Source organism: Lagopus leucura, unplaced genomic scaffold, assembly GCF_019238085.1.
Source record: "Lagopus leucura isolate 7727_CA_CO unplaced genomic scaffold, USGS_WTPT01 Super-Scaffold_100027, whole genome shotgun sequence".
Lineage (NCBI taxonomy): Eukaryota > Metazoa > Chordata > Aves > Galliformes > Phasianidae > Lagopus > Lagopus leucura.
The window spans coordinates 1,979,296-2,003,713 of record NW_024962278.1 but is presented as its reverse complement, the minus strand read 5'-3'; the positions used below and the strand labels follow the sequence as shown (position 1 = coordinate 2,003,713).

Below are 24,418 nucleotides of genomic sequence, written 5' to 3'. Positions count from 1 at the left end.
ATAATTAAGCATGCTATTACTGAGAGATAAGAAGTATCTTTGTCAGTCTCAGTCAGTGGCTGTGAAAACCCAGGCTTATGAATCATTTTATATATTGCATTGTTTCAGCTTTAGAAATAGAGGGAAATAAAACATTTACTTGTGAGGAAGTTTGAGAGAAGTTATGAGAAAAAGAAGTATGCTACCAAGATTTAGAGTTCAGTAATAGTTACTTCAGTGCCTATAAAATTCATCCTTTCTTGCAGTATTTCTTCCTGTAAAATACCATAGCCTTTATTTCTACAATGATTAGAAATTTTTGATTGCAGTATTCTTTTCTTCCTCTGAATTCATAATGGTAGAATCCTAGGAAATATCACTTGCTTTTCAGGAATCTTTGGGTAATATTTAGTTGCACTTTATATATAAGTACAGCTCAGACTATGTGCTTCCAAGTACTTTTTCATAAATGATGCCACTCTTTTTTTTCTCCAGAGATGGCTGTTGCCAGGGTAGTTTTTGAACTTTGATTTCACAATATGTTTCTTTCATCTGAGTTTGTGAATGTTTGCATTTGATTTTATTTTAACATCCATAAAAAGATTTATTAGGCATTCGGAACAGTCCAGATCTAGACTACAATCCAATATCTAAAGTAAATCTAGATCTGTTACCTTTCTGTTGATTGCTTTCTGTTTTCTTTCAGAGTCATTTTGTTGCATGCATGACAGCCATATTAAACCAGATGAATGATCAGCATTACTCAGTTTACATTGAAACTTTTCAGACGAGTTCAGAACTAGTGGTGAGTATAAAATAAACATGGGTATGATAAATAACTTCAGTATTTTATAAGCTATGAATCATCGGTAGCGTTGCTTAGTATTTTGCCTGGTTCTTCCTAGCATGTAGTCTGTTTCTGCAAATTTTTTGCCTCTAGGTCATTTTATTCCCTCCCTCTTCTGCCGGTGTCCTTGGAGAATATACTGTGGTCTGAAACCTGTGATCTCATTGAGGTCATCTGACTTTTAGGTGATAATTTAGAAACCAAGAATTAAGTAAGAGGATCTTTGTTATGTACTGTTTTGAGGAGAAACATGTTGAAATACATAAACAAAACAGAAAATCAACAACAAAACAACCCTTAACTACTCACACCTTCCATTCCCATTTTGCACATGGTGATCAGTTTCCACTTTTCACTACTGGACAAGATAATGTTGCACCTAAATGCAGTTAAATGTCTTTTTCTTCTGATGCAGCGTACTACGTCAGTTGTTCCTGGCACAAATGAAGAATATTTGATGTATTTTTTCTCATTTGTATCAGTAATCACTGGTTTTGTCTCTTATCTGTACTTGTGACATAACTCCAAAATAAGCTGGATATAGGGTAAGGTTTTCATTACATAATCTACAGTTTCTACATGGAAGTAATATTTTTACTGCTTTACTTTCTTTAGTACAGTCAGTGCTATGCTATAATTGAAATGCTGACAGATGAAATCATGGGTAGCTTTTGCAGTTCTTCATGTGCTTGAATTTATTTGAAAACATATGAGTATGTTATAAATAATTTCAGCTTCCAAGGAAATTTGGGTACTTGGTCCTGGATAATGTAATAATAGAAGATAATAGAAGTTTTAGTGAAAACTATCAAGTGCAGTAACACTTCATCTGCCTGAACAGCTCTTCAGAGCAAATTTAAACAAAAACAACAAAATACACCATGGTTGGGTTTTTGTTTTTTTTTCTGTTTATAGAAGCATTGGTTTGTTGACTTGTCATTTTTTTCAGGAGCACAAGTGTATGTATGAAGATGATAAAGATTTGTTCTCTGTGCTGTGGAGAGCTATTGTTCACTTCTTTCTCTTTAAGTAATTTGACAAAGTACAATCTTTTCAGAGAGCTGCTTGCTAGATTTTGGTAATAAATGATGACATTTCAGCTCACTAGCCTCATGCAGTTTTAGCTGACTTGCTTGGAAATTCAAGGTTAAAACTGCATGGGTGCACTGTACTTGAAATACCAGACACAAACTTTGTGCTAGCAGGCACAGTTTTACTGTGTTTTGTTTTCCAGGACTTCTTGATGGAAACATTCATAATGTTCAAAGATCTCATTGGAAAGAATGTTTACCCTTCAGACTGGATGGCTATGAGCATGGTGCAGAACAGGTAAAGAGGTGCTCATGTTCAGTGTGCTTGTGAAAAGGGAACTTGTTTCATATCTTACTAAAAAGTGAACTTTTGCCCTTCCAGCTGACAACATAATTCCAATTTGCTTGATGCCAAAAAAGTCAACATCTAAAATAATTCATTAAATAGTTTATCTGCTTATGCAGTAAGTACATTTATAAAAGAAAGGGAAAAAAATAACCCTAAAGTGGAACTATATACTTAGCCTGTATGTTGACAGTCAAAAGAAGCAAAACTGTAAAAGTCTTGTTAAATCTTACCAACACAGTTTCTACACAGATTTAGAACGTCCTCAGTGAGTTCACTGTGATGCAAGTTAGCAAATGCCATTTTCTTTCTGAGCTGAAAAATGATAAAGGCCATGTCTTTGAGTACATCTCTATATTTGTAGGAGAGGGGCGAGTACAAGAGGCTTCCTATAGCTCATGTACTTGAGGAAGTGTATTGCTATAGCTATAGTATGCATCATCTGTTCATGATTGATTAGTTGAGACAGGTTTGTTGCCTCTGTAGATGAAGACAGTATCTATCCAAAAGCTCATACATTCACATTTATCATACTTGCTATTATTTACTCTGAGAGCTTGCTATTAATAAAAAAAAATCTTTGAGTGCTCCTATATGATTAAACTGACTAAAGGAAATACCTTGTGGACTTAAACTGTGCAAATTGTACACCTTAAGCCACACCTACAATTTGTCAGAATAAATGATGATGGGATAGACAAGGTGTTGGTCAATATTTGTTAAGCCATAGGATGACTGTGATCTTGATAGTAGGATTTCACATTATGAAAGTGAAATGTCACATCACATAGATTTTGATACACATGAATTCTTTTCAATTTGTAGCTTGATTTCATGTGATATGGAACTGGAAAGAAGAAAAGTTATGTTTGTGTACCTGCACATTGATAGCAGGTCTGGAGAGTTAGTTTGGTTCAAGGTATCACACATGAATTTCCTTAGAGTATCCTTGAAATAATGCTGTTGGAAGAAGAAAGAAATATTTTTCCCTTGAGTTGTGAGCCTTGTTGTTCATTATGGGCATCAGTTACAAATGAAAGTTTTTGGCATTAAGGAAAGTCTAGTACATGAGCGTGCAGGGTGGACTATGTGAGGATTTATTTTCTAAAAACTTTTTTTAGCCATTCTGAGATACTCTTTTAGTGTCAGTCTAAGGACTGCAAAGTAAAATATGTGATTGCTTATTGCATTGTTGATTCTTGTGTCTGACTACAGGACAAGCAGGTGAGGAAGAGATTCCTCAAAATTTGAGCATGTTTAGTAGTATAGTAACTTAACAGTCTTCTATTATATATGTAAATGTACCAAACCTCTTATATGTATGTGTGTGTGTAAAAAATAATTTCAAAATCTATAAATTCCTATTAGCAGTTGTTTTTTTCTCAAGTAGAAGATTTTTAACTACAAAGAATGGAAAAGAACCATCAATCCTCATTCAGAAAAGATGACTTACGGGTTTGGGGGTTTATCCAGCAGTATCTAGCATTACGAAAAGGATTCTAAGTGACTTAACATTCATATGTAAACACGCTGGTTACCTAAACTGTCTTGGCACCTTTGCTTTTCCCAAGGTTAAATAAGTAAGATGAGTTATGAGTCTTATTTTAATTCTTTCATTTTATGTTATATCAATATCAGGGAGGGGAGGGATTTTTATTACTAGTCATTATGGAATTTTTTTTGAGGGGTCACGTGTTCTCTGAATTAAATTGAAGCCTAAATTAGATTTTTAGATGTCTTACTGACATGCTTTACTTCAAGCCAGAAAAGTAACAAAAGAAAAAGAAGAGATCAGACTGGAGTTTCCTATATGGGAGAAAAAAATATATACCAAAAAATTGTTAGCACAGCTAAAGTTTTGCATTTTTAATTTCCCTTCTGAGCAGAATTATATGCAGGCCCTCTTTAAGCCCTGAGGGTCTTGTTTTACCTTAACAGTCCCCCCTTTTTGAATTTGGAAAAACATAAGAAACAAGCTGTAAGGCATCTCCATAGTGTAACACAGCCAATGGCAGAATGTGGTTGGCACTTCTTCCACACGGGCATTCAACAAACCCTCACAATCTGCCCCAGATGCTCTCCTGCATTTTGTACCTTGCAGGGAAGCTGGCATTGGATGAATTTCAGTTCAAGATATACTGCACTGCAGAAAAATAAAATTGGAGTGCAAACAGAGGCAGGAGAAAGTGAACAGAATCACCAGTACCACAAATTCATCCTGTCCCAATGAGCAGGACACAATAACTGTTCTTCCACATAAAGAGGTGGTCAGAGTTATGATGAGGGATATTTTGACTATTTGTGTGGTGCAGGTAAAGGGAAAATAGCGGATGAGAAGAACTAAAAAGGTACTGAAAAATTTTAAGAGGAAAACATTTTTTTAAGAGCATTTTCTGGGAAAGGAGAAGCCTTTGTCCAAAGAAAGGGAGAATGGACACGCTCTGCTAATGCAGAGAATGTGCAAAATTGTAAGGTAATGCAATTCAAATTATGCTCAGAGAAAACCATAGTATTAAAACTTGTTACATGATGGTTGGATTTATGATCTTATGGGTTTTTTTTTCCTAACCTAAGAAATTCTGTGATTCTATGCCCAGGTTAAACTGTTGCAAGAAAGTTCCTAGAGTGGGAGTAGAAATTTAATTCACTAAACTTAGTCAGACTTTACTTGTATCAGGATGGAATAGCCCAACCCAAATTTCTTAAATCACTATTAAAATTGATGTATTGCGTGCTTTCAAAGCATGTTCTCATTTCCAAAGCCCATCAGAATGTGAAGGAGACAAAGCTGAACTGTTCCATTAGCAACTGAGAATCAGAAACAGAGTACTTTTGTTTATCTTTTTTATTTTTCTTTCTTCATTCACAGCAAGGTGGGAAGGATGCTCGTTTTCATGTCACACTAGATGCAACAGAACACTTTGGGAAATAGTAAAATCCTTACTGAGGTCATGAGAATATAATATCTGAGTTATTTTTGTGATCCTTCATAAGATATTTAATTAACTTCTGATGAGAGTTGCTTACTGCACACTTCTTGCTTGTTGCCACTGCTTGTGTGTGCACTTTATTCCATTTGTGGTATGTAGATTATTGCATATTAGCTTATTAAAAGCAGTAATTTCTGGGTGTGTGGCATTTGTAGGGAAATGATTTTCAGGCTTAGCTAATACCACATGGCCTGTTTGTCTTTTTTATTCATCTCTTTAATTTGGAGACACGTAATTCCTCCCAGGAGATGACCATGCTTCATTGTCATCATGAACTGCACAGGGACTGAGATTCAATGAGTTAAATAAAGGATTACGGTGGTTAGCAGATATATGGACACTATAGAATTTCATTTCTTTCAGATGCCACATTCTGTACAGTCATTCACCAGTGATCAAACAAAGTAACAAAACACAAGTCTGAAATTCCGTTCTCTGCTGGATGATGAATTGGAACTCATTCTGCTTGGTTTTACCAGCTGGCCAGGGCCAAATGATCACAGCAAAGCCTATGGGCTTTCTTGGTAGTCTGATAAATGGTGACATTACAACGGTGGCAGTGATACGAAGCCATAAATTGATAAAATCTTGATAAATATCAAAGTCATCTCAATCTGAGTAATCACCATTTCCAAACTCAGAGGAACAATAGTAAGAGATATGAATGCTTCCTTTCATCGGATCAGCAATACTTTTGAATATAAAAACCCTTCTCAGAGTAAGCAGCTGTTTATAGTATTGTCCTATAAATGACAAAAAAATATTGCTTTCTGCTTTATGGAGAGATGGCATTTGTGAAGTTGCATGCACAATTGTTAAATAACTGGCACAGACAACAAATCTGGTGGATGCTGGACTGCATTTTCTTTTAAACTTTCTGAAGAAAAATAACCAAAGGCTTAGGAAGCACAATTTAAGCATATTATTCAAGAATTACATTTATACTAGGGAGGATACTGAACAGAGTTGCAGGAAGTATGGCAACATGCCTTTTTCATGCAAGTTTAAGTATTCGTGGCAGAGATGCTACAGATTGTTTGTTTCTACTATGAAATCAGTGGGTTTCATTTAAAAGAAAAACTCACTTGTTAATTAAAATAAAGAACAGTGGATGTTTCTATTCATAGGAATTAGTAAAACTGACTGTGTGCAAGTACACAAATTCAGTTGGTAAGAGTATGTTTTGTCCTTTATTCCAGCTGGTACCGTAGTAGGGATTCAGTCTTTGATAATTGTGATGGGATTTTTAGATTAAGAATATCACTGTATGTATTAAAATAGGAAAAAAAAGAAGTCCTTAATTTTACTTTCTTGATTATTAATTCCTGCTCTCATAGGAAACGGAGAGGAAAATGGTGGTTTATGCTATCGAGATAGAATAAACATTGCCTGACTCACTGTTTGTGTCACAGAAAATAATAGTTTGGAAAAAAAAAAAAAAAAAAAAAAAAAAAAAAAAAAAGAAGGGCATTTATTTATTTATTCTTGAGAGGAGAAAAACTGCAGTTTAGCAGTTTAGGTAAGTTTTTGCTCTTTTCAGCTATATCAGGTGTTAGGTTTAATTTACATAACTAAAATGGATGGCAGTGTTGTGGTTTACTTTAAACAAATAAGACAATTTGGAAGGTTGATCTGTTGTGTGAGTAATTTTTTCTCATTTTCCTCTGGAAACCTTTGGCCTAAGCAGGCTTGATAGAAATGTGATTGTTTTTCTCAAGTGCTTGAATTTTCAAGATGTCAGAAACCAATTACACACTTGTTCGTGGTATATTGCTGAACTTATTTAATTAAATTTATGGACACATTATTCTAAGAACAAGTACAAATGTCTACTGAAAATACCCCTTTATGCGTAGGTACACAGAAAGATAAATGGAATATAACAAGTTCAGACAGTCAGGTATAATAACAAGATGTGTGCTCAGATGATATGTTTTTCTATAAGACTAAAAATGACCTTGTTTAAATGCAGTACCCCATGGGTGTATTTATATATATGGATAACATACACATAATATATAAAGAGATCCTTCCAGAGATGAAGAACATACTTTTTATTAATTTATTTTTCTTCTTGGTGGGTTACTTGGTGCACAGTGTCACGAGGTTCACAGATTTGCACATTCTTTGCATTAAATCTAGGCATATGTTTTCTAGGTGACTTTCCAAGTTCTCACAGAAGTGAGTACTTGCAATAGGGCAAATAGAATAAGGTTTGTCTGGGAAAAAAAAGGATAAGGTAAATAAAGACAAGGGTCAGTTCTTTCACTGTGGGTTTTATACTAATTTCTGTGGAAAGGTACACTTCCAGCTGCAGCTGGTGTGGCCAACTGAGCCATTTCATAGAATGGCTTGGGTTGGAACAGACCTCAAAGATTATAAAGTTCCAACCCTACTGCCACAGACAGGGTCTCCAACCAGTGGATAGGCTGTCCAGGAGCCCATCCAGCCCAGCCTTGAGCACCTCCAGGCATGGGGCATTCACAACACCTCTGGGCAGCCTGTGTCTTATTATTATTCTCTGCCATTTTACAGCAGCAAAGCAATTACTACTTCATGTCTTTCTCTAGGTGTTGCTTTTGTGTTACTGTCAAATTACCTCTGGTATATGGTAGCATGTAGTTTTTTTGTACATTTGGCATAGCTATTCAAGGTCAATTTTCAAATAATAAGCACTCTACTAATAAAGAAAATTAATTGTACAAAATAATAGGAAAACCTGAATAACAGCTACTTTAAAGTACTTGTTTTCTGACCATGCTGTTTGCGCAGTCTTGTAATACACTAAAAAAAGATTTTAGGAAAATGAAAATTGCTATATTATTAGAACTTAACCTGAATGAAAAAAAAAATGCTTCAGTCTGTAGTGATACTGAGCTGAGACAATGAGAAATATGATTAAATTATACTACTTTCCTTTCACCACTAGTTGTATTTTTCCAGTTACTGTGGAAGTGAATTGCTTCCTAAGTGTTGCCATAATTATGCTCTTAAGAAGAAGGTTTCACTGGCTACAAAATTTTTAAATGGTATTTTCATTTCCATTGCCCTTCATTTCTAAATCAGTGATAGTTTGCCTCTTTATTAGCAGATGTTTCTACTGTTAATTTGTGAAGATTTTGTGTTTTTATCTCTTCACTTGTTTTCTTAGGCTTTCTCCTGCTGCTGTTTTGGTCACTGAAAGAGTGAATGTTTTTAATCTCTCCTGTCACGCTGATTCCTTATCTGATTTCTTTTCTATATGTTTTACATCTTCCACCTGCAGTTTATAATTGCTGGCCATTATTTCAGTCCTTGACAATGATCAGCATTTGACATTGGGTCTGACCCACTTTGCAAGTCTATTCTTGATTTCGTATGCCAGTTCACATGCTCTGCACACATGAAGGCAGAGGAAAGATTACAGAGCCCCACAAATGAATGAGTTGACTGTAGTAGCTGCTTCTCCTTTGTACTTGCTTCATGTTAGAAAAATAAAGTATCTTCTGCAGAGTGTTTCTATGAGGATGCTTCTGTCAAGTAGTCATAAACTAAGTTGAACCATTATTTTGATTCTGTTATCTCCAACCCAGGTTTTCATGCAATTGGTATAACAGCAAGACTGTGACTGTCAGAAGTCAGAACAGATTGATCCATCTCCTAGGCTTTGAAATAATTCCTCTCATGTTCCTCATCTGCTCCAGTAGAGGGTTCACTAATGAAAGTGCTGATTGTCAACCTTTGTGGATTACAGAAAGAAACCTGCCAAGATGAAGTCAGTGCAGCTCCTCCTGACTTTAGTTTGTGGGCCAAATTCTCTGAAAGAAAAGCACTTAGGATTTTTGGGAAGAAGTACTGAATTTTAAGTCTCTTCAAGTCTTCATTGTTTTTCAGATAGGTACTAAAAATCCAGCTTTTTAACATTTTCTTGGATTAAGAACTTTGGCAGCATAGGAGCTAATGTCTTCAAGAGTCTTTTTTCTTATTTTCTTTTTTTGTCTGATTATCCAGTTGTCTGTAACTGATTAATTCTTTGCAGATGTTACTGTCTTTGTAGTGTAATCACAGCTTTAGAAGTCTCAGCAAACATGAGATTGAGTTCATGCTCACAGACACCTAAGTGCAAGAATCGAACTTCACCTCAGAGTTGAAAGATAAACACCCAAATTTTACATAGTATTACAAACTTGAAAAGACACTGATCTCCTTGCTATTGGACCATTGGTTTAAAAGAATTCGTGTGTGAGTCAGGAGGAATGTGCGCTCATGCTTATGGTTTATAACTCTCCACTTGATTGAGACATCTTACAAAAAATTCTGTGGTTCCAGACTTATTTTTTGTTTAGGTGAGGTACTCAAAACATTGTATGTGGAGGGCTAGGTGAAGAACTAGTTTAAAATGTGAAGGAGAGCTACCGAGTGCTCAGCTTTTATTGCAAAGCTCTTTTTTTTTTGAAGTCCTTTTATCTATTCATGGTTTAAAAACAAAGGGGCATTAGACTACTGTTTGCAGCTGTGTTGGCTGCAGTGTTCTATGTCTGAAATTAGGTGCAGAGAAAGACCATCTTTTGCAAAGCCACAGAAGAACAGACAGTGCCAATTTAAGCTGATAGATTGCAGTTGGCAGCCGTTATTTTAAAATATTTTTTTTAATGCAGAGTTTCCTGTGGCTTCACCTTCATGCACAAAGTCAGCTAAAGTCCACCTTATAATATTTTAAGGTAATTATCTCTTTGTTTCATGCTGCAAGGAGCTCATGCTCTAATTCTAACTTGTTTGCTAAAAATAACTTGGAGTTGGAGATCTATATTTTAGGTTTATCACCTGTTTGCACTTCTAAAGCTAGGATAAAGAATACCCTTGGAATCTTACTCTGATTAACGTATTGATGCTAATGAATACATCTCTCCAGCTCAGCCTCTCTGTTTTAATTTACCTGACAAACAGTTTCAAATCAAATCTTTATCTTAGCCTGATATAAGTTTTCAACTTTTTTTTGCCTTACATCATTTGTATATTTGTACCATTCTAGCCTAAAAATACACAAGTACTTGCATTTCAGTTGTGTGGGATTCTGTTCTTTGCCTTTTAATATAAATAATTTTTATTAATAGTGCACGTGAAAAATTGGAAGCAATTTTGTTTTTAGTACAGCAAAAGCAGTACCACATTGAGAAGGGTAAAGGAAATAGCAGGAGAAGAACCGTGACAATCCTTTTGCTGTTCTAAGCCTCAACTTTGCCTTTCTGTACTCAAATTAAGCCCAGGGATTTTGGTCTTCAATATTATCTATAAATCTTCAGGCCCGAGAGTCTGGTAAATTAGAGGAATCAATGACTGTAAACTCAGAAAATATCATGGAAATTATTATAGGGAGATATAAACTCAGAAAATATCATAGAAATTATTGTGGGGAGAAAAATTTAATCAACTTTAGATCAAAATTATTTCAACCAAGGCAAAACTAGATTCCATATTACTCAGGTAATTCCAGAGGACTTTCTGTAATTGAACACCTAAAACAGAATATTAGTTGCCCTGTGTAGTTTTTAAAGTTTAGAGAAAATATGACAAGAGAAATTCAGTTGGAAAAAGCAGTTGTCCAATAGCATTATCTGTGTGAGAAACTAAGATCCTGTCTTTAGATCAGCCTAGATCAGTCTTGACTTGCAAAACAGAACTGAGCATATCTCCCAAAGGTCCACGAAAAGTAAGCTCCAATGATCAACTGTGGAAGTAAGAGGAAAATATATTATGCCGTGAGAAGCTATTTCAGTAATTTTTCTTAATAACTTCTTAAGAAATTGGGTAGTACGTACAGCATTTTTCAGAATCATTCTCAAGTCCAGTGTTTTTACAATCTCTTTTCTATGTGTATCTTCTCCATTAAGTTTGTTACCGTGGCTAACTTACATTATGAATAATCATGTAATGAGAATGGTTTCTGCACTCAAGAAACTTCAAGTTTCTCCTCTTAGAGCAGTACTTATTTCTTTAGGATTATTTTGTCAGCAGTAGTAAATATTATACTTCATATTATTTTCATCAGAATCTGTCTGTTTCTAGGCACCTGTTATGCTTCATATGTGTGGCTAGTTAATATGCCCTTCTTCTGAAGGAGAAAACTGAAGCATGTAGATATCAAGTCACTGAGGTAGGACAGCATGGCATTGACAGGCGCCAGGAATAGAATTCAAGCCTACTGCCTGAGTGACTTACAGACTTGACAGAAATAGTTACATCCTCTAGGCAAAATACAAATGCATGGAAATACTTGGAACCTGACAGTCAGGAAGTATTGCATGCTTCTTGAAAATGTGTAATTCCAGTACATCAGATAAAAATATCTGTGGGAATGACAGAGATGCTCACAGAAGATACAAAAGCTGCTACAAAAGTAATGCCTACTATTTTATTACGCTGGCCCATAATGTCAGAGGCAAATTTTGGTATAGAGGTTCAAAGGCAACAGAGGTTGAATCTCTTACATTTTGTTGCCCTGTGACAGGTGTCAGTAAGGGGCAGACAAAATGACTTCTGACATGGAAGTGTGTATGTAGTAAAGCTGTGGGACTGAGTTCCATGTAGAAAAATTGCACACACCAACATTCATTGACACTTGCCGAACATTTATGGAGCCCAAACAATAAATGTGAGCACAGTGAGGGTGGTGGTGTGTTTCAGTAGTGACAACAGCAACATGAAAGACAAGCCACGTTCTGGATGGCTATGCACAGTTCTCACACCAAGAAACTAGGAGTGTTTCAATCAGCTCATCCTTGTGAATAGGTGGGTTATGACCAGGGAACTGTGTGTGGAGCTGAAGGTTAGCTTCAGGTGGCAATCTTGGAATATTGCAAAGTTTGTGTAAGGTGAGGTCCAAAAATGCTCGGCCAGAAAGTGAAAGAACACTGTATGCAACTTTGTCAGGACCTACTGAACCAATATGAAGGTGAAAGTGACCTTTTACTGTGGCAAAATGTGATGTTGCCACTACGTGCCAGAGTCAAAAACATCAGTTCAAGATGCAGCCCTCTGTGGGTAAAGTGCACTGCATTTTGGGATATAGGAAAAGGGCGGTCCTTCTGGATTTACTGGAACCTGAACAAACCATCAACTCTGACCATTACATTGCAATGCTGACAAAGATGAAGGTTCAAACTTCCACAGACAGGTCAGAGATGAGGACAGTTTTTCTCTTGCAACAGAATAACACCAGGCCCTGCTTTGAGAAAGTCTCAGCTGGATTGTCCTATCACAATCCACCACATAGTCTGGATTTGACACTTTCTGATTTCCATCTGTTTGGGCCATTGAAAAATGGACTGCAGCAGGCAGTATTTTCCTAACAATCGTAGCAACTGTGGAATAGTGGGTCACCTCCACTGGTGCAGATTTTTATGAGCATGACATGCAAGCTCTTGTTCGTTGCTGATAAAAATGCATAATTAATGATGGTGTGCTGAAAAATTATGTTTTGTAGCTGAGAATTTGCTCTAACATGTAGTGTTACTGTCATCTTTGTATCTGTTGTAGTTTCCATGTAACTGAATAGGAGGCATTGCATTCAGGGCAATCTAGATTGCTTATTTAGGATTATATTTTATGGAATTTTGTGGATTTTTTAAAATTCATTTCTTGCAACTATTAGATCTTTTTCCTGATGGGCAACAGTTGTGCTTGAGTACTTAGGATTGCTTTTTCCTTGTTTCACCAGTAACAGCTAGTGAGTGTACCTGAGCATTTAGGAGTGTTTTTCAACTTGTGTTCATGTCTTTGAGATTGCGCAAAGTATTTCACCTAAAATTTCATGAATTTTACCTACAAAGTAGAGGAATATGGATGATTTATTTTCTGAATAGTAAATGCAATGAAACTAAATTATTTAATAAACTTAACAATTGTGCAGAAATACACTGATTTTAGTTTTGCAAATGTACACTGTTGCAAAGATAGACAAAGTCTGATTTATAAATGTCATTTAATCTTGCTGCTTTAGTAATGAGCATAAACATACACTGCTTTTCAAGCTGAAGGCATCATGTTTACACTCTTCCAGTTGGAACAAATAACTGTATTAATTCAGCTTTGAGTGCATTTTAATAATCTACTTGAGGTGTCGGAGATGTCATCTTCATCCTCAGCCACCTGTGAGAAAACTAAAGAGCTTTCTTTTAATTGCGAAAATGAAGTGTCAGCTTTTAACCATAAAGTGCAGGAATTTTCAGCTGTCAAACCCATGAGGAGGAGGCAGTAACATACTTGGAAATGAACCACTTTGTCACCCAGAAGGTAAAATTGTGTTTAAAAACACAGTATGTTTTTTCAAGAATATAATGTATTGTGCAGCAGAGGAAAAAAAGAAACGTGTGAATTTTCAGTGAAGATCAGGACACTGACAGTTATGCTTAAAATCGGTGATGCATAAGTAACATGACATTAGACAAAATAATTTGTTCATATATTGTGAACTTGGACTCTTGTAGCTTGCCCAGTGTTAAAATGTGTTTTCAGTACCACACAGGGTTGGAAAAGAATCCCAAAGAATACATGCATTAATCTATATTGCTTTTTTCTTTTTTTTTTTTTTTTTTTTTCCCAGAGTATTCTTGAGAGCCATCAACAAATTTGCAGAGACAATGAACCAAAAATTTCTGGAGAATATGAATTTTGAAGTACAAGTAAGTGTTAAGCTTTTGAGTTGAATAAAATAGTTCATGCATCCTGGCCTTCCGTTCCTGACTGTCAAAGCCCCTTCTGATACTTTATCAGTAATAGAAGTACTGTTGATTCAAGTTTTGCAGGATTAGGCTATTTTCAGTTTTTCATATTTATGTTTTTTGAAAAAATATTTACATGTGATTAATTGTATTGCGACTACCCAGTCTGCAAAGACTAAGTGGACCTTCTTCATTTTCAGTGGACCAACTTTTTCCAAAATACTTCTAACAAAAAATATGCCTCGCTATTCAAAAGCTTTGATGTCGTCTTTCTGAAATGCATCAGGTTATCTTCAAAATTACAAAATTTTCTTAAAATGCTTTGAAGTGTTAAGGCATAATGAATAGGAACAAGGAGTAGAAGTACTAAGGAGTGCAAAGAGAAATACAATCATTTTTCTTTCTGAAAAAGAACCTTTTTTCTTCATGCCATAGCTTGAATCTTCCTGCTCTGCTATGTACGTCCATGTCTCCTATTTTTGACTATTGGAAGATTCCACTTTGGGGTGGCACTTCTCATGTGGATTGCACATACTTACAGCATAGAGAGCTGGTGTGGATGTCAAAGATAGTGAAGGTGATGGAGTTGTTTGCCACAATTCCAAAAAAAAAATATCTCATTATTATTAGGAATTGAGTTAATGCAAAAAAAAAAAAAAAAAAAAAAAAAAAGAGTACCTTTCAAACATTTCAATATCAGTACGTCTTGGCTGTAAGCAAGCATTAGTAGTGACTACTCAAAGTAAGTGGGATACTTCCACAGGTCATAAAATAGTTCCCTTTAGAGTTTCCCTCTAAACTGTTAATATTTTTAGATGTAGTATTTGGTTTGCCTCTTTTGTTTTGGAGTATTTTAGTTAAAAAACAAACAAGCAATGCTGTGTAGCTGTTGCAGTGCTTGTATATTTTTATTTTAGCTATTAAGGTACAAATAGATTAGTGTCAGGGAGCTTTGGTCTTAGTTACTGTTTTGCCAACGAAAATTCTTAATCAAGCTTTCTTCTGTTATTATTTAACCATTACCTCTTTTCAGACTTTCATGACTGGATAGTCCTGAAACAGGAGTTAAAATTTGAAGTGCCTTTCCTTCAAGGGGGTGAAAATGTTTGGGATATCTTTGAGGTGTCCATATTTCAAATAAATTTAGGAATTTTAGAGTAACATTTGTTTTGAGAAATCAAGCAGTCCATTTATGTATTTCTGATTTATTGATTGCACATCAAACTTGTGAAAGAAACTGAATGCCTGGATTGCATTAGTGACTACTACAGATGTGAAAACTTCATTAAATTTTTGTGAACACAGTTTATGTGAAACAAATGGTTTCTCCTTAAAAAAAGCTGACCAAAATAAAGCCCAAAACAAAGGCTTTATTCAAGGGTCAGTGACTCATTATGCAGCAGCCTTTGGGCTAAATTTTCTCATGTTATGGATATACATAGCAGCGATTTCTAGTTTCAAAGAACGAGGGATGTTTACAGTTCAGATCCTTATAGAGAATATGCATTGAGAACAATGTCTGATGAGTGTAGAAGCTAAAGCAAAGGCAACTGTTTTAATATTTCCAAAAAATGGTATTTTAAAATACAGAAATGGAGAACGCTGGGAAGGGAAAGATAAAGATGCACATTGTTAAAAATTAAAAATATATAGTGTTACCTCCTTAAGTCCTCAGTAAATGAGTGAATGATTTATACTACTTGTAGGGTTGTATTTTCTTATGTGCAGAATCTGACTATCTTTTGAAGATAAATATTACTTTAGAAGTAGTAGTTAAAGTCATTTAAATCAAACAGAAGTGTATCTGAGTATTTTTCACTTGGCAGAGTGATGACATGCCTGTGTAGCAGACAACCTAGCCAAACAAAACAAGTAGACTGTGAAGTAATTGAGTAAATAATAAATAATACATCCAGAGCAAAAGCAGTGTGGAAATTTTTGCTAGTCTGTTGAAGTTTTTTAGATGGAGGTTAAGAGGTTCCTAGTCTTTTTCTTCCTTCTGAAGCGGAATTGCTTTTTTACTCATTATTTGAGTTAGGCTGAAAGGAAATAATAATAGGTATCATTTAGCACCCGTGAGAGGTTGCGATATATCTGAAGAACAGTAGTTGTACTCTTGAAAACTTAAATGTTCTGAAATGTAAAACCTTAGATTCAATGGTAAAGCTGTTACATGCCTTAGAGACACATACAAAAACTATGTACAGAACAGCAGTGATATGCCGTTCAACATAAATTTTCTGACTCATCCTGTAACAAGTTGGGGTCCATGGGGTCCATTTATGTTGAAAGCCCTTTTTAAGATTTCAGTGCTTTCACACCTACAGTAGGTCTGAATATTGTGAGTGTGATTGGCAGTGGTAAGGCAGGAAATGCCTGGGCTGTTGTTTGGTTTGAGAATCATCATATAAGACTCTTAGAGGTAATTGAAGAAGGCATGTGATGGCTGAGATTGTAGGCCAGCATGGGGAGTTGGTGATTTTGTTCGAGTTCTGCTTACAGAGTTTGTGCTGGATGTATTCAAAAGAATTTCAAGCACTCCCAGTAATAGAATCAAAAGTAGAGGCTGCACATAAGAGATGTTGATCCATTTCATAATGAACGTAAGCTAGAACAATAAAGGAAGAAATAACTAAGAGACATTTGTTACAGAATATTTATTATTGTGCTCTTATTTCATTAAAAAAATTAAAATTTGCTTACCCACTGCTATCTGGACTTATTTAGATCACTGTTAGCTCAAAAATTTAATGAATTCCTAACAGTCTTTAAATCTTTTTTGTGTGTACATTTTTGAAAAGAAAAGACAACAAAAAAACAACTGTGGTGCACAAAGAGAAATCTTTTAGGTTGGACGTGCTTTCATCAGGGATTACTTGTAGGTTAGACTGAATTTAAACTAAACAAAATTATGCTAATTTTTCATTTTTCTGTCATTCATCATTTTAGAGTGTACATTTCAATGCATTAGAAGATGTAAATATTCATTTTACCTGTGTAATATCTCTTGGATAATGTAATTCATGCTAATGTTCTTCAGTGTAAAGCCACTGCCTGCAGACTTCCTACAAAGTAAATTGGTTTGTTAAATAAAACCAGTAAGTGCTTTGTCAGAGTTCTGTACGCTCTGGCCAGGTTTTTAGGTACTCCACATGCAGAGGTTGTAACATTTAATATCAAATTTACCTATTTGAAGATTGACAGTGTTACATGAGGTTTTTCACTTTGCACAGCAAAACTGGAAACAGTAAAAATCTACATTTTACTAAGCAACTACAGCAATTGCTGTTAAATTACAATACCAACGTGATTCCCAGTACCATTTTCTGTAATACACTCACAGTCATGAAGCTGGGTGTTCCCAGCTTGTTCAAGAAGCAATCTTCAGGATGAAAACTCAGGTTTGTTGCTCTTTTCAGAATTCTTTTCTTAATGGTTTAGATTTTATACTCAACTTTGAGCTGAGCCACGTTTGTAGTCCCTGTGCTGCTCTGGCATTCTCAGGTACATTCAAATTCTTTTCATGAACTCAAGGGCAAAATATTTACACCACCAGTTAATACAGTCAGTTGACCCATTCATCTGATAGAGTTACTTATCCCAGGCAGACGCTGTGCTCTGGTCCCCTTTGTGGTAAGAACCTGCAAATTACTGCCTAGATTAAGTGTCCTCTCATGTTTCCAGTTCTGTCTTTGGTCTGTTTTACTTCTCATTAGGAGGAAAATTTATAAGGAGTATTAATTCTGACTGCAGGACAGTGGTGGTTTAGAGCATGGCACCAGAACACTGCAAAAGAGGGGTTGGGTTAAAGAAATGTTAAAGACACCAGGGTAACTTTCTATCCTAAAGGTGAATACTGGGTAAACTGTCAGATTTCCTGCAGCTCAGCAGGAGCTGTTTTCAGCACAATTGAAAAATGCCTCCATATTCATAAGGATTTGCTTAACAGAATGCAGAACAGTCTCATGAGCCAACCATCTTGCCATATCTGTGCTCAGCATTGATGTAGTTGTGATTTGTGTAGTTGTGATGTGTGTGCTCAGCATTTGTGTAGTTGTGACTAGGGGAAATGGATCCAAGTTGAAGGAGGGAAGATTGAGGTTGGATGTTAGGGGGAAGTTCTTTACTAGGAGAGTGGTTAGGCCCTGGAACGGGCTGCCCAGGGAGGTTGTGGATGCCCCGTCCTTGGACGTGTTTAAGGCCAGGTTGGACGGGGTCCTGGGCAACCTGATCTGAATGTGTATGTTTGGTGGCCCTGCTAGGCAGGGGGGTTGGAACTACATGATCCTTGGGGTCCCTTCCAACCCGGGTGATTCTGTGATTCTGTGATTTGCATCTCTGTTTTCTTTTGTGGGCGGGGGATTGCTCTTTTTCATTTTGATAACCAGCTTCTGCTAGGAAAGACAACTTCTCTTTGGAAAGACAGCCATTGCAGGTGTTTTCCATTGAGTATTAACTTTTTAAGGACTTGCCAATTTAAAATGTGGTGATTAGACAGCCTGTACAAATCGCTGTTTCACAGCTGGACTTTTGCAGGTATAAGAACAGATACACCACTTCCCTTTCTGTAATATATTGTATGCATTGGATTTAGGACAGATACTGGTGAGCACTTCAGAAGAAATTTAATGAAGAAAAAAATTACAGAACATTTTTTGAAAAGCCAGCCTGGTTTCTAAATTAAATTGTAGCAAAAATTTTGTATGATTCTGTAGTTATGCAAAATATGTATTTATGATACCCTTAAAACATGTCTGGAATGTTTATTTCAGTTGTAGTAAATGGGAGAATTTGGGGAGTTTTCAGTACTTCTCTTTTACCTTCTGTGGTAACTATGCAATCTTAATCAAAATTTACTAATTTTGTTTGATTGAAAACCTCTGTGTTTCAAAACTAGATACTACATGCCTATCTCAAGGGTAACGTCCAGGGTTTTCAAGTCTGAATAATGAGGGAATAAGATGACTAAAGTCTAAATGCCTTTACCAAACAAGTGTAACAGTTTCTATTTTATAGCAATTAACATGCAGCTAGTTAGATTTGACAGTTACGATTCACAGTGATCTTAAAGGAAGCAAATATTTGAAAGTAGTTCAGTACTGATACAGAACATTATCTGTCCATACAGAAATAGAGATGCAGGTATAGAATAAAAGTAAGTTCAAATGCAAATTAACACTTTTTTTGTTCCTAGTAGAAATAAATAAAGCAACATTCCTAGTTATCAGGCATGTCTTAACTGTCAGCAGTTTACTCATTTTTATGACTGAAGAACAAGGGAAAAAATTGATGTTTTTTGTCCTGTTTTGTTTACTTCAGCAGAAATTCCTTTTCTACTTTGTAAGTCATGGTTTTTTTCATTCTTCACTTAATTTAGTTTAGATAAAACATAAGCCAGTCTTCCAGTAACAGTAAAATAAAGATCACAGTAATTATTTCTAATGGTTCCCTTCAAACTTTTAGTTAATTTTTTTCCATCTGTTTTTATTATAGGAAAAAACGTGGTCAGCATCCATTGTCACAATAATTCCATGAAGTGATGTTTTGTCCCACATAGCTTTTGTAATGTTTCCATCTGGAAATGTCAGCTTCTGATGTATTAGGGACAGGAAAGATTAAACACCTAGGAAATGCTTTGTTGTGTTATACTCAGGCATAGCTATCCTAAGCTCTGTTTTGTGGAATGCTGATTTCTGTTCCTTCCTATCCTTCCTCTCTGTTAATGGTATCTTTTAATGGGGCTTTAGAAAGGATTATATTGCTAAATCTGTACTGCTACAGCAATTATAATTTCATATTACTCATCTATATACTTACCACAGAATTTTATTGCTAAAGACATAGTCCCCACAGTGTTATAATGTCAGTCTAACTTTAAAAAAAAAAAAAAGCTAATCTTTTCATTTTTCCCTGTCTTTCTCTAGTGTACAAAGCACCATTATCAACTTAGCATTATGAAATGTATTTTAGCATCACTAGTGAAATTGCGTGTTTATTCTTTTTTATCTTTAAATACTCAGTTAGAAACTCCAAAATCAAAAGCTTCACTGCATTACAGTGCATAAATAAATATAATAATTACAGTGAATAAATAAATATACAGATATAAATGCATGTTGTATTGTGCAAAAATATACATAATATAGTTAGACAATGCAGAAAACCTTGAAAGGTGTTTGATACTAGAGTAAAGAGATGAGAAAAGGCACTAGGGCTTCATTTTAGCAACTGTTAAGAAAGTTCTCTATCTCTATTAACTACACCTGCTATATTTATATTAATTTCATGTTAATTAAATATTGGTTATATTATCATATTCTTCTTCTTTGACCCATCTTCTGCTTGAGAATGATGAGATGCTGGAACAGGTTGCCCAGGGAAGTTGTGAGTGCCCCCAGCCTGAAGGTGTTCAGGGCCAGGCTGGATGGGGCTGTGAGCAACGTGCTGCAGTGGGAGGTGTCCCTGCCTGTAGCAGGGATGTTGGCACTAAATGATCTTAAAGGTCCCTTCCAACCCAAACCATTCTATGATTCTAAGATACTGCTATGTATTAGTATAGACCAATGCTAAGATATTGATGTACTTATTTATTTTTTTACATTCATCTAGATTGTTTTGGATATTGGACTCATTGCTCAGGATGGAAAGAAATATGTGGAAAATATGTTTTCAAAAATGTGACATAAATACACTTAACATTTTCTAGATTTGGGAGTGTGCTTATTTCAGAAGTTTGGCATGTTTTCTAACGCAGGAACGTGAGATACTTGGACTAGAAAACGTGTGCAAATATTTCACATGAATTATGTCATTCTATGAGTGTATGACAAAAGAATGGAATGAAATAATAATGTGAAAATCTTTCAGCATTAAAAATGAACAATAGTCCTTTGTTGTTAAAACAACAAAAGAACGTAATATGTTTCATCAGAGCTTCTTTATATTTATTTTCATTAACCTGAAAATGTTCTACTTTTGTAATACATCATCACTGCAAAGAATAGTTGGCAGAGACCCCAAAAGATTTTCAATATTTTTTACCTAGAATTGCATAATATTCTCCTCTTCACCTCAGAAGAAGCACAGAACCTTTTATGAACCAGTCTGCGTACCGTAGGAATAAGCCCTTACTAATTGCACTTGCAATTTACAGAATTTATGAATGAGTTGTAAGTCTAAAGTTACTATTTTTTGACACTCTACGGGAGCAGAAGAGAATGCTTGCTTTACCCAGTTCTTAACACTTATCAGTTGGTGAGTCATTCTGAATTTTAGCTTTCACATTCTCCTTAGGCCACTGCTCAGCAGGTTTGTTAGTGTGATATTCTACAGTAAGTGCAGAATAATTTTCATGACGTAGGCTTGGATTCTTGTGCTGCTTCATGTACTTGTGAGTATTATTTTAGGGAAGATTAATGAGAAATTGCTCATATTTCCCTTCCCAATCAAATATACTGCTTTTTTTTCTTTTTTTTTTTTTTCCTTATAGTGAATTTTAAATTTTCTTTGAATTTTTTTTGCATATAATTCTAAACAAAATATGGAATCCTGTTGTACTTTATTTCCTCAGGGCAAGTCATTGAATGTTAGTATCTGTGCTTGATCCAGTGGAGCTTTCTATTTAAAAACACACACAATTTGCTTTTCATGCGTTTAAATCTGCTAGAACTCGCGTGACTCACAAAAATAGTAAAAATAGGAATTTGTTCTAAGTGAATTAGTTTTAAGTTATGAAGAAATGTGATTTAGTATGTGAAAGGGAATGATATTGGATGAAATTCTCATTTTTGTAATATGATATATCCTGAAAGTAAATTAAACATTTCTTACAAATATTAATTTAAAATTGTAGAAGCTTATTTTTAGCTAACTTAGCACAACAGCTGTGACTGTTTCTCTACAAAGTCAAAGTAATGAAGCCAGTATCTGTCTGCAATGTGTTATGTCTCCTGGTCTCAAAATGCTGGGCTTTCTGTTGTCATAATTTTCTAAAGGAAAAAAAATACAAAAAACCTGCAGTCTTATCTGTTGAACTTTCAGAAATGTTGGAAAACAATTTGTGTGTCATAAGTTATCAGAAACTCATCTTCCAAAGACTTCATGCGCCGGCTGTATTATTTAAAAAAATGTTCATAGAGGAAGCAATGGCTAAAAGGTAGACATCAGTGAAAAAGGGTCATTGATTTCAAAGGCATGTATGCGGGAAGGGGCAGCATTTTTAGTTTACTTCTGGTAACTGTCCTGAGAAGATCATCCAGACCTCATCCTTGTGAAATCCTTAGAAATCTCTTGCTAAATTAATTCCACATTTTCCAAAATGGCAGCTGTCACATTTTCTAGGGGTAAGGAGCACTATGTTTTCAGAAAAAAAATAATGAATGAGAGATCTTTTAAGTTAATTTAAGTATCTTAGCCCTCATATATGCAAGGGTGTTGTTGCTTCTGAAGCCCTCTCAGTGTGTGCCAGTTCAGTTGCCATAATTTGCACCGTTGAACTACACCAAGTTGGTTTATGCTGTTACAGTCACATGCTGCATGTCAGTATGAATTTGCAATGAATAATAATTATGGAGAAGGGTCACTTCTCAGCTCTAGCTTTGTCTCCAAGCTGCTGTCCCCTGCCAGCAGCTCATCACTGAAGTTCATGTCAACAGGAAGCAGCAAAGCATGAGCATTCCTGCTCAGCACAGGAGCTCTGATACTCTTCTCTATCTGTGTTTCTTCAGCCTTGCCACCTCCTAGATAGCTTGGTGTTTGAATACAGCACATCTTGGAATGTTGTTGTGTGTTTAAAAGAAATTAGAACTTGTCTTTTAAATAACTTTTTGCATTCGTTTTTAATCTATACATGTGTGTCATTTATATTACTGAGACACTACTTTGCCCCACGGGGTTTTAGTGTTAGTTTTGTTGTTTGAAACTGTTATTTGTGTGTTCTTATCTTGATACACTGTCATAATTTGAGGGTCATAATTTTTCAGCAATCATTAAGTATTCTATAAAAGAAAGGAAATTTCTTTCATACACAAGGATTAATTCTTTAGGTTACATTTAAGAAAAAGGCAGCATCAAGCTTGGAATTTTTATGTGAATAAATAGACCATTAACTACAGTAGGAAGGCTTCCTTTTTCTCTCTATAATGAGGAGTAATTTGAGAAGTTTTCCATTTTGCAGGTGTAATTGATGTATGCAAACTGATGGACTCTAAATGGATCAAATTTATCCTTAATAATCTTTGGCAAAGGAAAGTAGAGACTTTTCAGAGCATAAATAATATTTATCCTGGGGAAAAATACTATGACTTAGCATGTGCTGTTAGTGTACTATCAAATATTAGACATAAATATGTCTAGGTTAAATGTTTGTACTAAGGGAGAAAAACGCTACTGCCTTACAAGTGCTAATATTTAAACCTAATTTTTAATATGGCTGTGATTGTTTTAGATGAATTCAGACCATCTTTAAATTGTACAAAATATAACAAATTAACAAACATCTCCAATGAAATTCCACTTGAGTCTGTGCACAGAATCATAGAATCGCTCAGGTTGAGAAAGACCTTAAAGATCATCCAGTCCAACCACAACCTCACCAAATTACCCTAACAGCCCTCTGCTAAGTCATGTCCCTGAGCACCACGTCCAAATGGATTTTCAACACATCCGGGGATGGTGACTCAACCACATCCTTGTGGAGCCTATTCCGGCCCTTAACAACCCTTTCTGTAAAGAAGTGTTTCCTGATATCCATCCTAAACTTACCCTGGCTATACTTGAGGCCATGTCCCCTCGTACTGCAGCTCTCTGAAATTCGGCTCTGTGGACCACAAATACTTGAAGACAGCAACTGCCCTCCTAAGAGCTTTTGGATAAGCAGGTCTGCTAGGGAGAGCTTTAGGTGGGCTCCTAAGTGAGGAATAAACCTGACACAGGATGCTTGGCCTTATGGAGGATATTTGAGATTTTTATTTATTAATCGCCTGTGGTTTTCTGTGTATTTTTGTGTGCTGGTGTCTATTCTGTATGGTTACTTGTGCACAAGAGGATTTTCCAAAGTCTAAAGAACAGACGTCTCTTAAGTTTTTGAGAAAACTTTAGATTTTAAGAGTAATAGTGTGGCTTCCCAAAATAGGATTGTGTTTCACATGCAAAATTAATCAAAAGCTCTGTAATCACTTTTTACAATTTTTTAAATAATGTTTTATTTCTGTCCTTTAAACTACTGCTGAATACCTCTACTGTTTCCTTTTTACTGTCTCAATGATACCATTTACACATATTCTTAGTTGTAAATATGTTTTTAAAGAGGTATCTATAGCTACTGCTAACTGTTAAGAAGCTCCCTGAGGTAGTATTTACTTTCTTGAATTTGTTTCCTACTGTGTTTTCTTTTTTCCCTCCCATCTCTAGAATGAGAGAAGTATTTCATTTTGATCACCTGGAGGACAAGCAGTCTGCTTTCAGAAAGGCAGAGCTGTGAGCTGAAAATAAAAGCCTTATTCTCTCAGTTCTGGAGCATGACTCAG

At 35.5% G+C, this 24,418-nt stretch overlaps 1 protein-coding gene across 1 annotated transcript in view; it reads left to right on the top strand.

The window, feature by feature from the left end:
• Positions 1-24,418, top strand: part of DOCK2 (dedicator of cytokinesis 2) — a 155,205-nt gene that overhangs the window by 87,676 nt on the left and 43,111 nt on the right. The window contains exons 28-30 of the mRNA XM_042880726.1: positions 686-784; positions 2,061-2,155; positions 13,775-13,853. Coding sequence (XP_042736660.1) covers positions 686-784; positions 2,061-2,155; positions 13,775-13,853 — 273 coding nt within the window. The remainder of the gene's footprint in view (positions 1-685; positions 785-2,060; positions 2,156-13,774; positions 13,854-24,418) is intronic.